The sequence below is a fragment of the Cervus canadensis genome, chromosome 13 (assembly GCF_019320065.1).
Source record: "Cervus canadensis isolate Bull #8, Minnesota chromosome 13, ASM1932006v1, whole genome shotgun sequence".
NCBI classification, from domain to species: domain Eukaryota; kingdom Metazoa; phylum Chordata; class Mammalia; order Artiodactyla; family Cervidae; genus Cervus; species Cervus canadensis.
In genome coordinates, this window is record NC_057398.1 from 55,352,839 (window position 1) to 55,365,451 (window position 12,613).

Below are 12,613 nucleotides of genomic sequence, written 5' to 3' on the forward strand. Positions count from 1 at the left end.
ATTGGAACACTCCATAAGACAAGCAAAGAGGCATTATGATTTGAGAGTCCGGATATACCACCCTACTTATATCTGGTTTTTGTTATAAATATTAGTCATCTGTTATATAACTATATAACTTTTCCTATTTTTTTGATAGTTGGTGATTTTTCACTGATACATGAATGAGATAAATGTATAAAGCTGTGTATTTAACTGTAGATTTCTTTTGTATTTAAGTTGCAGTCATTGTCTTCTATGTTAGTTTGCGGAAAGCAAAAACATTTTTTATTGAAGGATAATTGCTTTACAGAATTTTGCTGTTTTCTGTCAAACCTCAACATGAATCAGCGATAGGTATACATACATCCCCTCCCTTTTGAACCTCCCTCCCTTCTCCCCCACCCCCCTTTCCACCCCTCTAGGTTGATACAGAGCTCCTGTTTGAGTTTGCTGAGCCATACAGCTTTCTATTTTACAGATGGTAATGTAAGTTTCCATGTTACTCTTTCCATACATCTCACCCTCTCCCCATGTCCATAAGTCTATTCTCTATGTCTGTCTCTCCATTGCTGCCCTGTAAATAGAAGGAAAAACCTTTTTCTCCCTACACTGAAGGGCTTCCCTGGTGGCTCAGTGGTAAAGAATCTGGTTGTCAATGCAGAAGATGTAGGTTTGATCCCTGTGTGGGGAAGATCCGCTGGAGGTCTGCAGTCCATGGGGTTGCCAAAGAGTCAGACTCGAAGTAGCAACTAAACAACCAAAACATATAACTATGGTGTTCAGTGGCTGTCAGGAGCATTCAAGAATTTGGGGAGACAGCTACCCCTACCCTGTTACTTTCAAACACATCTTTGGCTCTTTGTCACTTTTACTATGTCTACAAAGCGCTAGCCATTTATTTCTTTAATAAATTGAGTGCCTGCAATGTAAAAAGTGTTAGAGCAGACAGTGGAGAGTGAAATCAAACATGTCTTTTCCTCTTCTTGGCTTCATCTCAAAACTGTTCTATTTTAGATGGAAAATCAGGCTGTCAAGTGGACAAGGAGATGGACTGACGGTGGGAGGTCACTGCCTACTGACAGTGACACAGACACATCCTGAGATGATCCCTGCCAAGAGTAGCACAGAGAACAACCCTGTCGTTGGGATGACAACAGCTGGAGAATGAAGTCCATCCCATTGTGCCACCCCATCGGGCTTAGAGTAACAGGCACAAATACGTGTCTGCGGCTCAGTCGGTGATGCTAAACCAGTGGCTTTGTTCAACCTGACTGAAAAATTGAAGAGCTTGGAACATCAATAGTACTGAAATGATATAAAAAGATTCTATTAAATAAGTCTCAGATGATACAACTCTTTTGGCAGAAAGTAAAGAGGAACTGAACAGCCTCTTAATCAGGGTGAAAAAAGAGAATAAGAAAGCTGACTTAAAACTCGACATGCGAAAAACTGAGATGATGGCATCTGGTCCCATCACTTCATGGGAAATAGATGGGGAACAAGTGGAAACAGTGACAGATTTTATTTTCTTGGGCTCCAAAATCATTGCAGATGGTGACTGCAGCCATGGAATTAAAAGATGCTCCTTGAAAGAAAAGCTATGATAAACCTAGACAGTGTAAGACATCATTTTGCTGACAAAGGCCTGTATAGTCAAAGCTATGGTTTTTCCACTAGTCACGAACGGATTTGAGAGTTGGACCATAAAGAAGGCTGAGCACCAAAGAGTTGATGCTTTCGAATTGTGGTGCTGAAGAAGACTCGAGACCCTTTGGTCAGCAAGGATCAAACCAGTCAATCGTAAAGGAAGTCAACCCTGAATATTCATTGGAAGGACTGATGCTGAAGCTGAAGCTCTAATACTTCAGCCACCTGATGTGAAGAGCGAGCTCATTGGAAAAGACCCTGATGCTGGGAAAGATTGAGGGCAGGAGGAGAGGACGACAGAGAATGAGACGGTTAGATGGCATCGCTGACTGAATGGACATGGTTTTGAGCAAACTCCAGGATATAGTGAAGGACCAGAAAACCTGGCATGCTGCAGCCCATGGGGTTGCAAAGAGTTGGAGACAACTTAGCAACTGAACGACAACAACAAAGTCTCATGTAATAGGGTCACCAAAACCAAATTCTGTGATGAAGAAACACCTGTTGAATGAGTGAGGAGCTTGGGGTTTAACAGACTGGTGACAATGTTAACACTGATGTTACTTTACATGTGCTAAATATGTAACTGGCTTCTCAGGTGGCAGAGTAGTAAAGAATCCACCTGCCAATTCAGGAGACAGGGGAGATGCAGCTTCTTGGGTCAAGAAGGTCCCCTGGAGTAGAAAATGGAAATATACTCAAGTATTCTTGCCTGGAAATTTTCATGGATAGAGGAGCCTGGCGAGCTATAGTCCATGGGGTCGCAAAGAGTTGTACGACCTTGTGTGCACACAAATATGTAATTGTACTGTATTGCCTTCATTCATTCATTTTCTCAGTCTTCTGAACAATTATTTCAGAGCTTTTTTCCCTTTGGATTTTCAGTACTTCCCCTTTCTGACTTTTGATTGACCATGTTGTCTGTTTCACTAAGAAGATAGAGACAATACAAAGAGACCCACAAGAACCCCCACCACATCTTCCCCACTCAAGTGTCCACATTTTCACCTTCTCTGCTATTTCAGATGAACCATTGCCTTTTTAAAAAATTTATTTTATCATTTGTTTTATTAAAGTATAGTTGATTTATAATATTATGTTGGAGAAGGAAATGGCAACCCACTTCAGTATTCTTCCTGGAGAATTCCATGGACAGAGGAGCCTAGCGGGTTACATACAGTCCATGGGATCACAAAGAGTTGGACATGACTGAGCGGCTAACACGCACATTGCATTAATTTCTACTATATGTTAATAGCAAAGTGACAGTTATATCTGTTTCTTCATATTCTTTTTCATTATGGTTTATCACAGGATATGGAATGTAGTTCCTTGTGCTATACAATGCTGTGCTTAGTCAGTCAGGTCTGACTCTTTGTGACCTCATGGACTGTAGCCCGCCAGGCTCCTCAGTCAATGGGGATTCTCCATGGCAAGGATACTGGGTTGGGTTGTCATGCCCTCTTCCAGGGGATCTTCCCAACCCAGGAATCGAACTGGGGTCTCCTGCGTTGCAGGCAGATTCTTCACCAGCTGAGTTACCAGGGTAGCCCATACAGTGCTATATGGTAGGACCTTGTTTTTATCCATCCTATGTGTGTTTACATCTGCTCATCCCAAACTCCCAATCCTTCCTTCCCCTCCACTCTCTCCCGCTTGGCAACCACAAGTCTGTTCTCTATGTCTGTGAGTCTGTTTCTGTTTTGTAAATAAGTTTATTTGTATCATTTTCTTATATTCTACATATAAGTGATAACTGGTATCTGGTTTTCTCTTTCTGACTTACTTCACTTAATATGATAATCTCTACATCCATCTATGTTGGTGCAAATGGCATTTCATCCTTTTTATGGCTAATATTCCATGGTATGTATAATATATACTACATTTTCTTTATCCATTCATCTGTCAGTGGACATTTAGGATGTTTCTCTGTCTTGGCTATAGTAAATAATGCTGCTGTGAACATAGGGGTGTATGTATCTTTTTGAATTATAGGTTTGTCCAGATATATGCCCAGGAATGGGATTGCTAGATCATATGGCAATTCTATTTTTAGCTTTTTGAGGAACCTCCACACTCTGTTCCATAGTGGCTGCACCAGTTTATATTCCCACCAATAGTCACACCCCCTTCAGCATTTATTATTTATAGATTTTTAAACGATGGCCATTCTGAACTAGTATGAGGTGGTATCTCATTGTAGTTTTGATTTGCATTTCTCTAATAATTAGCAATATTGAGCATCTGTTCATGTGCCTGTTGGCCATCTGGATGTCTTCGGAGAGATGTCTATTTAGGCAGATGAACATTCTTCTCATAGCAGAGGGCAGCCCCCCCACATGTGCCCTAAAACTCCTCCCCTCTGGCCGCCTCGATGGTGACACTTCAGCAGCTCTGCCCATGTATCATCACATCTTCTTTCTCTACTGGATCTTTCCATCAGCTTAAAAATGTGCTGTTACCTTCCCCAACCTAAAAATACCCTTTCTTGTCTCCATATTCCTTTTGCTTTGCAATAAAACTCCTCGAAAGGATTATCTGTACTTGCCATCTCCAGTTTCTTCTCTCTGTTCTCTTGAACCCAGTTCATGCTGTTGTTCAGTCACCAAGTCGTGTCCAGCTCTTTGCGACCCCATGGACTGCAGCACGCCAGGTTCCCCTGTCCTTCACTATCTCTCAGAGTTTGCTCAAATTCACATCCATTGAGTTCAGGGATGCTATCTAACCATCTCAGCCTCTGCTGCTCCTTCTCCTTTTCGATCTTTCCCAGCATCAGGGTCTTTCCCAATGAGTCCGCTTTTTGCATCAGGTGGCCATAGTGTTGGAGCTTCAGCTTCAGCATCAGCCCTTCCAATTCTGGGTTGATTTCCTTTAGGATTGACTGGTTTGATCTTGTAGTAGTCCAAGGGACTCTCAAGACTCCTGTCCAGCACCACAATTCAAAAGCATCAACTCTTTGGGGCTCAGTGTTCTTTATGGTCCAACTCTCATATCCATACATCACTACTGGAAAAGCCATGGCTTTGACTAGACGGACCTTTGTCGGCAAAGTAATGTCTCTGCATTTTAATACACTGTCTGTCATAGCTTTTCATTTTTTTTTTTGTCAGAGCTTTTCTTTCAAGAAGCATCTTTTAATTCCACGGCTTCAGTCACCATCTGCAGTGATTTTGGAGCCCAGGAAAATAAAATCTGTCACGGTTTCCACTTCATGTTTGCCTTCTAGCTGAGGTCACCAGGGGCCTCCATAAAGCTCAATCCAGTCATCATTTCCAGTCCTCTCAACATTTGACTCAGCTAGTTCTCTCCTCTTTGATACACATTCTTTCTTGAATACAGTAGTCCTGAATACTGTACTCTCCTGACTTCCCTTTCAACTTTCTGGTCCTTCTCTCTTATCTACTTGTATTTTCATTTTGTATTTCCTCTCATTTCCTTGGTTATCTCTGGGCGTCTTTTGACTTCTAAATCCGTGTATTGTTAACTCTCAAGTTCATGTATTCCCAGCTTATCCCCATCTCCTCTGAACTCCAGACTCCCTTATTCAATTCTCTACTTAGCATTTCACCTTGGATGTCTAATAGATTCACCAAATGACAACATTTCCACCTCTTGCTCCCACACTGTTCCTAGAGCTGTCACCTTTGTTTTACCTTCATCTCACTTTGCAGCATCATTCTTTTGGGCCAAAAACCTTCATGTCACCTTGACTGCAGTAATGATCACAATCTGGTTGTCCAGAAGTCTCACTGTTAGAATAGCAGCTGAATTGGCAATGATTTATGAGAGGCCGAGGAAATTATTAGGGCTACATTTAAGTAGTCATGTTTTAGTCAAAACCAGTGTATTAGTCTTAAGTTCTCCAGATAAATAGAACCAGTAGGATATGTATATAAATAGAGACTTATTAAAAGGAATTGGTTCCTGCCATTATGAAGGCTGAGAAAGTCCCAATGTCAACATGGCAAGCAGAGACCCAGCAGAACCTATGGTGTAGTTTTAGTCTAAAGACCCACAGGCTCTAGACCCAGGAAGAGCTGAACGTTCAGTCTGAACCTGAAAGCTGGAAAAAAGCCAATGCCCCAATTTGAAGGCAGTCAGTCAGAGGAATCTTCCCTTACTTGCAGGAGAGTCAGCCAATTTGTTCTGTTCAAGCCTTCAACTGATTGGATGAGGCCCACCCTCATTAAGGATGACAATCTGTTTTACTTTGTCTACTGATTCAACTGTTAGTCCCACCCAAAAACACGTTCATGGAAACACTCACAATAATGTCTGAACAAATGTGTGGGCACCTGCAAACCCAGTCAAGTTGACACATAAAATTAGCCATCACAGTCAGACTTCAAATTCAGTTAGGATTGGGTATAGTCATTTCAATCTGCATTTCTTTAAAGGCAGTCTACTCAAAACAATAGCAGCTACTGTTCTTTTAGATATTTGGGAATGGGTAAACCTTTAAGGCTTATAAGTGACAGAAGATAAGATTAAAAGTAAAAATGTCTTCTTACCTCAGTTAAATCAAGACATTATAATTTGACTTTCTTCCTAAAACTAACTGGGATTATGTCTTTAGCTCCTTCAAAGGTATTCTATCTTTCCTAAACATGAAGAATGTTTTTCTTGTCTTATTTATGGAAAGGGTTTGGAAGTGGGGTGCTTTTTTATTCCAGATCAGTGGGCAAGGCAGAAGAAAAAAAAATCACCTTAGCTGTTTTTTGGCTTTCACTTACTGTAACCCTAATCTCTGGATTAGTGACCCCTAGAATATTCCCTGTTCCATGCAGTAAACAGAATTCAAAGCCACTCACACACCAGGTTGACAAGATATGATTGTTTATGTAAAATGCCACAGCGGTTATTGCAAACACGGAGTGTGGAATCTAGGAAGGCCATAGCCATGCGTGAGTTTGTGCATGATTCAGACACAGAGACTCGGCTTTTGTGATGATACACACAGATGAGCAACAGGGGCCCCTCCAGTTCTGATCTGGAAGTCGGTGTCTTCTTCCATAAGTCCCCGCTCACGTGACATCTCTTGCTTAATTGCCCTTTAAACTGTTTTATGGCTTTATAGCAGCCTGTAAAAAGTGATTTTCAAATATGACAGGCGCTGAAAGGCTGAAGGGGAGAGCTCCCCAGGAGCTGTGATCTCTACATCAGCTCCCCTAAGAGCTCAGCCTTCCCAGGAAAAGGAGAGGGACAGCAGAGCGCCATGGGGCGATACTCAGGGAGAAGTTTCCGTTTAATCCTCATGTGCGTGGTGAGCATCCTCCTTTTCGTGATGGAGCTAGTGATCTCCCACATAGGCAACTCCCTCTCGCTGACCTCCGATGCGTTTGCGGTGCTCTCACACTTGGTTTCCATGATCATCGGGCTTTTCGGCATCAGGGCCAGCAGCATACAGCAGCACCGGAAGAGCACGTTTGGCTTTCTCCGGGCTGATGTCGTGGGCGCGTTTGGCAACTCCGTCTTCGCTGTGGCCCTGATGTTCAGCATCCTGGTGGAAGCTGTCAAAAGGTATATTGATCCGCAGAAGACAGAGACGCCGCTGCTGGTGCTCAGCGCAGGAGTCATCGGGCTGCTCTTCAATATTCTCAACTATGTCATCTTTTTGGACTGCTGTTACTGCGCGGCGCGGGGGCCCCAGGGAGACGCCGAAGCAGGTAAGCGCCTCCTCGGATGTTGTAGTTTGGTCAGAGTCCGGCCAGGTGCTCTCTTGGGGGCCCCTGGGGGTGCTGTGGAGTGAGGCCCATTCATTCCCCGAACTTTACTAAAGGTCTTTCTCCAAAGCGTCACTTCCAGTCCAAAGTTCCTTATAAGCCGGGTGGCAGCTGACCACCTAGGGGTCTTTTTTAGTAACAGGGGATGAAAAATGTGCAGACAGGTAGAGTGATAAACCGTGGCCATAGAGGGAGTCCTTTGCCAGAAAGTGAATTTGCCATGCAAAGCTGTCTCCTTTAATTAGGGACTCCCTTTTGTTTATCCAGATGTGACAGGGCTGTGTTTGGATTTTAAAATAATATTTTAATTTTCTCCCTCCTCAAATGTGCGAAAACTACTAGGCTTCATAACCAGCCCACTTGGAGCAAAGGCTCAGAAACCATTGGATGCGTAGATAGCCTCTTAAGAATATATTCAAGGAATGTGATGTAAAATGCAGAAAGGAAAAATAAAGATGATCTAGTAAACTTAGCTCTATTTCTGAATTGAAATATTTGTATTTATCGTAGGCATCTGTCTTATTTGAGAAAAAGGAAAGCTATTTACATGTAAATCTTTAGAAGGAATTTAGGAGTGGGTACCAAACTCATTGGATTATCTGTCAAAAGATCAAATTAAATCTCAGAACAATACATTGAAAAACGTGAAACCCAAAAGATAAGTTTTTAGATGGACCCATGTTTCTTTAGTGCCACAAAAGGAATTTTTAAAATATATGTTAAAAGCTTTTTGCAGAAGAGCAATTTTCAGTGCTTTTTAAGAAGTCCTATAGCGTGAACAGACCGGGTTCAAATCACGGTTCTCCTACAGGGCAGCTGTCAAATTACTTCCCCTGGCTGTGGGCCCACCTGTAATCTGGAGTCAATAAGGACTCAATGGGATTCTAAGTGTTTAGCACTTAATAGGCGCTTGGTATAGACTATTGTTTTTTAAAGAAATCACAATGCAAGTCTGAATTATGTGATCATCCAGCAGTTGAATTCTAATTGCTTATCTGGATTTTAAGAAATTTCAAGATTTTTCTTATTTGACACTGAAAAATTTTCTCTCACTAGTCAGAGGGTCATGTAACTCAATGGGGGACCTCAGAGTAAGACTTTGCATTTTTTATTGTATTCCTCCTGTCTTTCCTGCCATTGTGAATTTTCCCAGCTGGGAGCAGTCCTATATTCTATCTCTGGCTAAATTTTCCTATTAGTAGAAGATGCATCTTGAAAACATCTATAGTATGTGTTAAGTATAAAAGGGAACAGACAAGAAACTAGAGTCTGTATCTTTATTTGATTTAATGAATCAGTTAGGGGCTCATCTTTTGTAAAATATAATAGTTAACTTGAGATCATATGCCTTGTTTACATCAGTCATCCTGTACTGGAGGTTCAAGATCATAAAATTCACATATTTGATATAACAAAATAATATTTATTGCTAAGTATAAGTTTAAGGCAAGGAAGCTGATCAAATCAATGGTTAGTATTGGTGTTGCTAAACTTACCTTGTGTTTTTAATTCTAATTTTTTCTTTACTTTTGACATATGATATTTACCTGCATATAGTAAAAGCATTGTAGGCAAAGAGTTTGACTCTTTGACCAACATGAAAATTGGTAGATAACTATTGTTCTATTTTTATAAACTGAATTATTATCGGGTAGATCTTAGTTCAGCTCTTGTCTGGGAAGCAGTGATTTCTAATGTTTATGTTCATATTAAGATAAGAAGAGGCTTAAAGACAAGTATTTTACCCTGACCATATGGATTTCTACTGTCTTAATTCTAGAGTATCTATCTCCTTTTGAAATGTTTGATGCTGTATAATAGTCTTCTTTAAATAATTATAATGATAGGTACTATACATATGTATAGTGGTGCTTTAAGATTCATATTCTATATTTAAATTATTGTTTTGGGTACTACACACACATGTAGCTAATGCTTTAGGTCCATGTTCTATGTTAGAATTATTACTTGGTTAGCTTTTGGTATTGCTGAATTATTCTCTTAGAAATTTTAAAGTGTTTAAATCCTCCTAGTGATTTTAGGATAGCTATTTAGTGTCATAGCATTTATGTTTTGAGTTACATATTTATCACTTTCCCTAAAACATATATTTTAATATCCTTCAAATTAGCTAAATAAACTTCAAGAGTCAATATTTGGCTTAGATAAATCTCATAAACTGACATCAACCCAATTATCTCCTAGTCTAAAAAAAATGTGATTAATCCATACATATAGATTTATACCAGGACCTCCTGGTATAAAATATGAAGAAAAAATGATTCTTGATTTCAAAAGATTCAACCCAAATTTAGGAATAAGATTTTATATATACAAAATTCTAACTTAACGGGTTTGGAAGTCCTGTAAACTAAAGAACTATGGTATCTCCTGGTTGAGTGATCAGAATCAAATAATCCATCACTTTATTTTGGTGGAATGTGTTGATCAAAAAGAATTTTTTACTTAGCAAGCCTTCAGTCTCTTTCAGTTCTGTGGATCTTTTACTTGCTTGTTTTATCTATCTGGTGTAGGAATTGATACCAGTTATATTTTATGTCTGAGATCATAGAAAGGTAAAAAGAAGACCACTAATTTATTCTAAATGTGAACAAAACAGAATGTATGTACTGTTAAGACTTGAAAACCTCTCTGGTATTCATGGAGTAAGATAGGTTGAAGAATTGGACAGACAGAGGGAGTCAGAAATTTAAAAAATCACCTGGGACTAAAGAATGTCTGGAAGACTAAGCTGAGACTGGGATTGTGGAAGCCTTATACCAGTATCTAGCCAGTTGAGAGTCCATCCCCAACAGGAAAAAATGATGGTGGAGCAGATATTTTTAGCTAAAGAAAAAGGAAAATGAAAAAAGTAAAAATTGCAAGCACAAAAGAAAAAAACAAACAGGTTTAAGGTTCAAATTTGGATGGCTATATATGTGAGATTATTAGGAGGAAGAGAGTTATAAATGTATTTGAAGAAAGGGAAGAGGAGTGAAAACAAGTCAGTTCAGATCCTAGGAAATACAGGGTACCCACTACTTTCTTTCTCTAGACTTAGGGATGAAATTTGCTTTGTTTGCAGTTTTTCCTACTCCATGTTTACTTTATTAGATTTTCCTTGACTTTCACCTTATCTTTTATGTTTGCATTTTCTTTTCGATTATGTTTCATGTTTGAGTTTTCTTTAAAATTTAACAGACAGAACTCTCTTTTCCTTGACTTGTGTTTGAACCATACTTTGCTTTACATTGGTGCCTCAGAAAGTAAAGAATCTGCCTGCAGTGCAGGAGATGAAGGTTAGCTCCCTGGGTTGGGAGGATCCCCTGGAGAAGGGAATGTCTACCCAGTCCAGTATTCTTGCCTAGAGAATTCCACAGACCAAGGAGCCTGGCGGGCTACAGTCCATGGGGTTGCAAAGAGCTGAACATGACTGAGCAACCAACACTTGCTTTACGCTGGCTTTTATTTTAAACCAAAGGTGATTTTGTGCAGCTCTGTCTAGGATAGGCTTGCGATTTACACAATTTATGAATGACACATTTAGGTCTGAAATATGTACTTATTATTAAACTTTTTTTTTAAGCAAGTGCCTTCCCTGTGAATTTATTTACTTAAATTTTGTTTTGATTTCCAAACTCTGTTCTTTCCCTCTCTCTTCGCCACTCTCTCTCATCACCTTTCCGGCATTATATTTCCCCAACCAACCTGCTAGGGGCAGTGACAGCCTATAATTGGCGAAGTTCGTTGCTGGGGAGGCTTTTAACAGGCTGCTGATTGGCTGCTTTCCCAAGCTTCTCATTAAGTCCGAGTGCTACAGCCTGATGGGAACATTTCACCCGGACAGTCCGGTAGACACTGAAAGCAAATGGGGTTTGTTTTCCTTTAAGGGCACATTTTATCCAGAAACAAGCAAAGGAGGCAGGGCTCTGAGGGTGTAGGAGGGGCAGGGAGGAATCGGCTGCTTCCCTCCCAGTAGCAGGTACCACGGAATAAGTCAGAGATCAGAAACTGCACAAGGGAAGGTGGCTTTTCAAACTGGAAGGGGCAAGATTTTCCAGGTATTGGTTCCCTGGTTCTCTTTCTACTTTGGAGGCAAGATTGGAATGATCGGGCATTTACAATAATTATTAAATGATTTTAGGAAGCGTGATGCTTAATTCCCAGAAGCTGTTACTTTGCCATTTGTCTATATCTGACATAATTGTTTTCCAAGTGTTTTGAACAATTCACTTCCGCAGGAGCATTCAGTGTACACACACCTGTCACAGATCACGGCATCTCCCCTAGAGCAGATGCTTCACAGATTACCTTAGGTCTCTTTCTGTACATTCAGGCCAGCTTGCTTAGCCTCTCACCTCTCTTGCTGCCCAGGGATGGGGTTCTGGGTCAGTTACAGGGAATGAGTAAGAAAGATTAAAGGGAGACTGAAAACTATGTGCTGTTTCACATTCGTGAAATCAAATTCAACTGAAGGAAAAAAAAGAAGATAAAGAGGCCCGTTCCTTGTTCTCAGCCATATTCATTCAATATGCATAGACCACTCTGACTGACTCCTGAGTTAAATCTTAATGAAAACCAAATTCTTTCTTGATATCTGTGAGTCGTCAAGCGCCGTGAAAGTGAAGGAGGATAAGCCCAGCAGTGTATCACATACATTTGGAGAATTATATGTTTTGTGAAATAATTAGCAAGAAGGAATACTTGGTATTTGCCTTTTTCAGATAAGGAAACAAAAACATAGAGTCAAGGACCACAACCATGCAGTGAGTGAATGGTTGCGGACAAAGAATTACAAGGCTAAATCTAGGGCTTTAATTATAAACCTACTCTACTTGACCAAAGAAAGAAAAAAAATAACGAACAGTGAAAAATTATTTGGAAATAATCACAAAATGGCATGTCAAAAAGTACGAATCAGGGAATTCCCTGGTGGTCCAGTGATTAGGACTTGGTGCCAAAACAAAAGTGTAAATCAATCTTCCAGAGGTAGAATCCTAATTCCAGTAGCTGACTGATCTCCAGAAAGTCACTTCAACTTAGTAAACCTCAGTTTCTTCATCTGTAAAGTGGGGAATTATCTGTCTCGTCAGGACATTGTCAAGGAAGTATATTCTATGTGTAAATTCCTCAACATGGCACTTGGTGGCGGTGGTTGACAGTGATTGTCCAAGGGCTGAAGAGACAAGAATAAAGGTCGTATTTTAGTTAGTCCCTTGGTGGACAAGTCCTTGCCTGCTCCTCATCCATAGACTGGC

At 40.4% G+C, this 12,613-nt stretch overlaps 1 protein-coding gene across 1 annotated transcript in view; it reads left to right on the forward strand.

Moving 5' to 3' along the window:
- Window positions 1–6,847: 6,847 nt before the first annotated feature.
- SLC30A10 (solute carrier family 30 member 10) overlaps window positions 6,848–12,613 on the forward strand; it is a 31,437-nt gene continuing 25,671 nt past the window's right edge. The window contains exon 1 of the mRNA XM_043486109.1: window positions 6,848–7,298. Coding sequence (XP_043342044.1) covers window positions 6,848–7,298 — 451 coding nt within the window. The remainder of the gene's footprint in view (window positions 7,299–12,613) is intronic.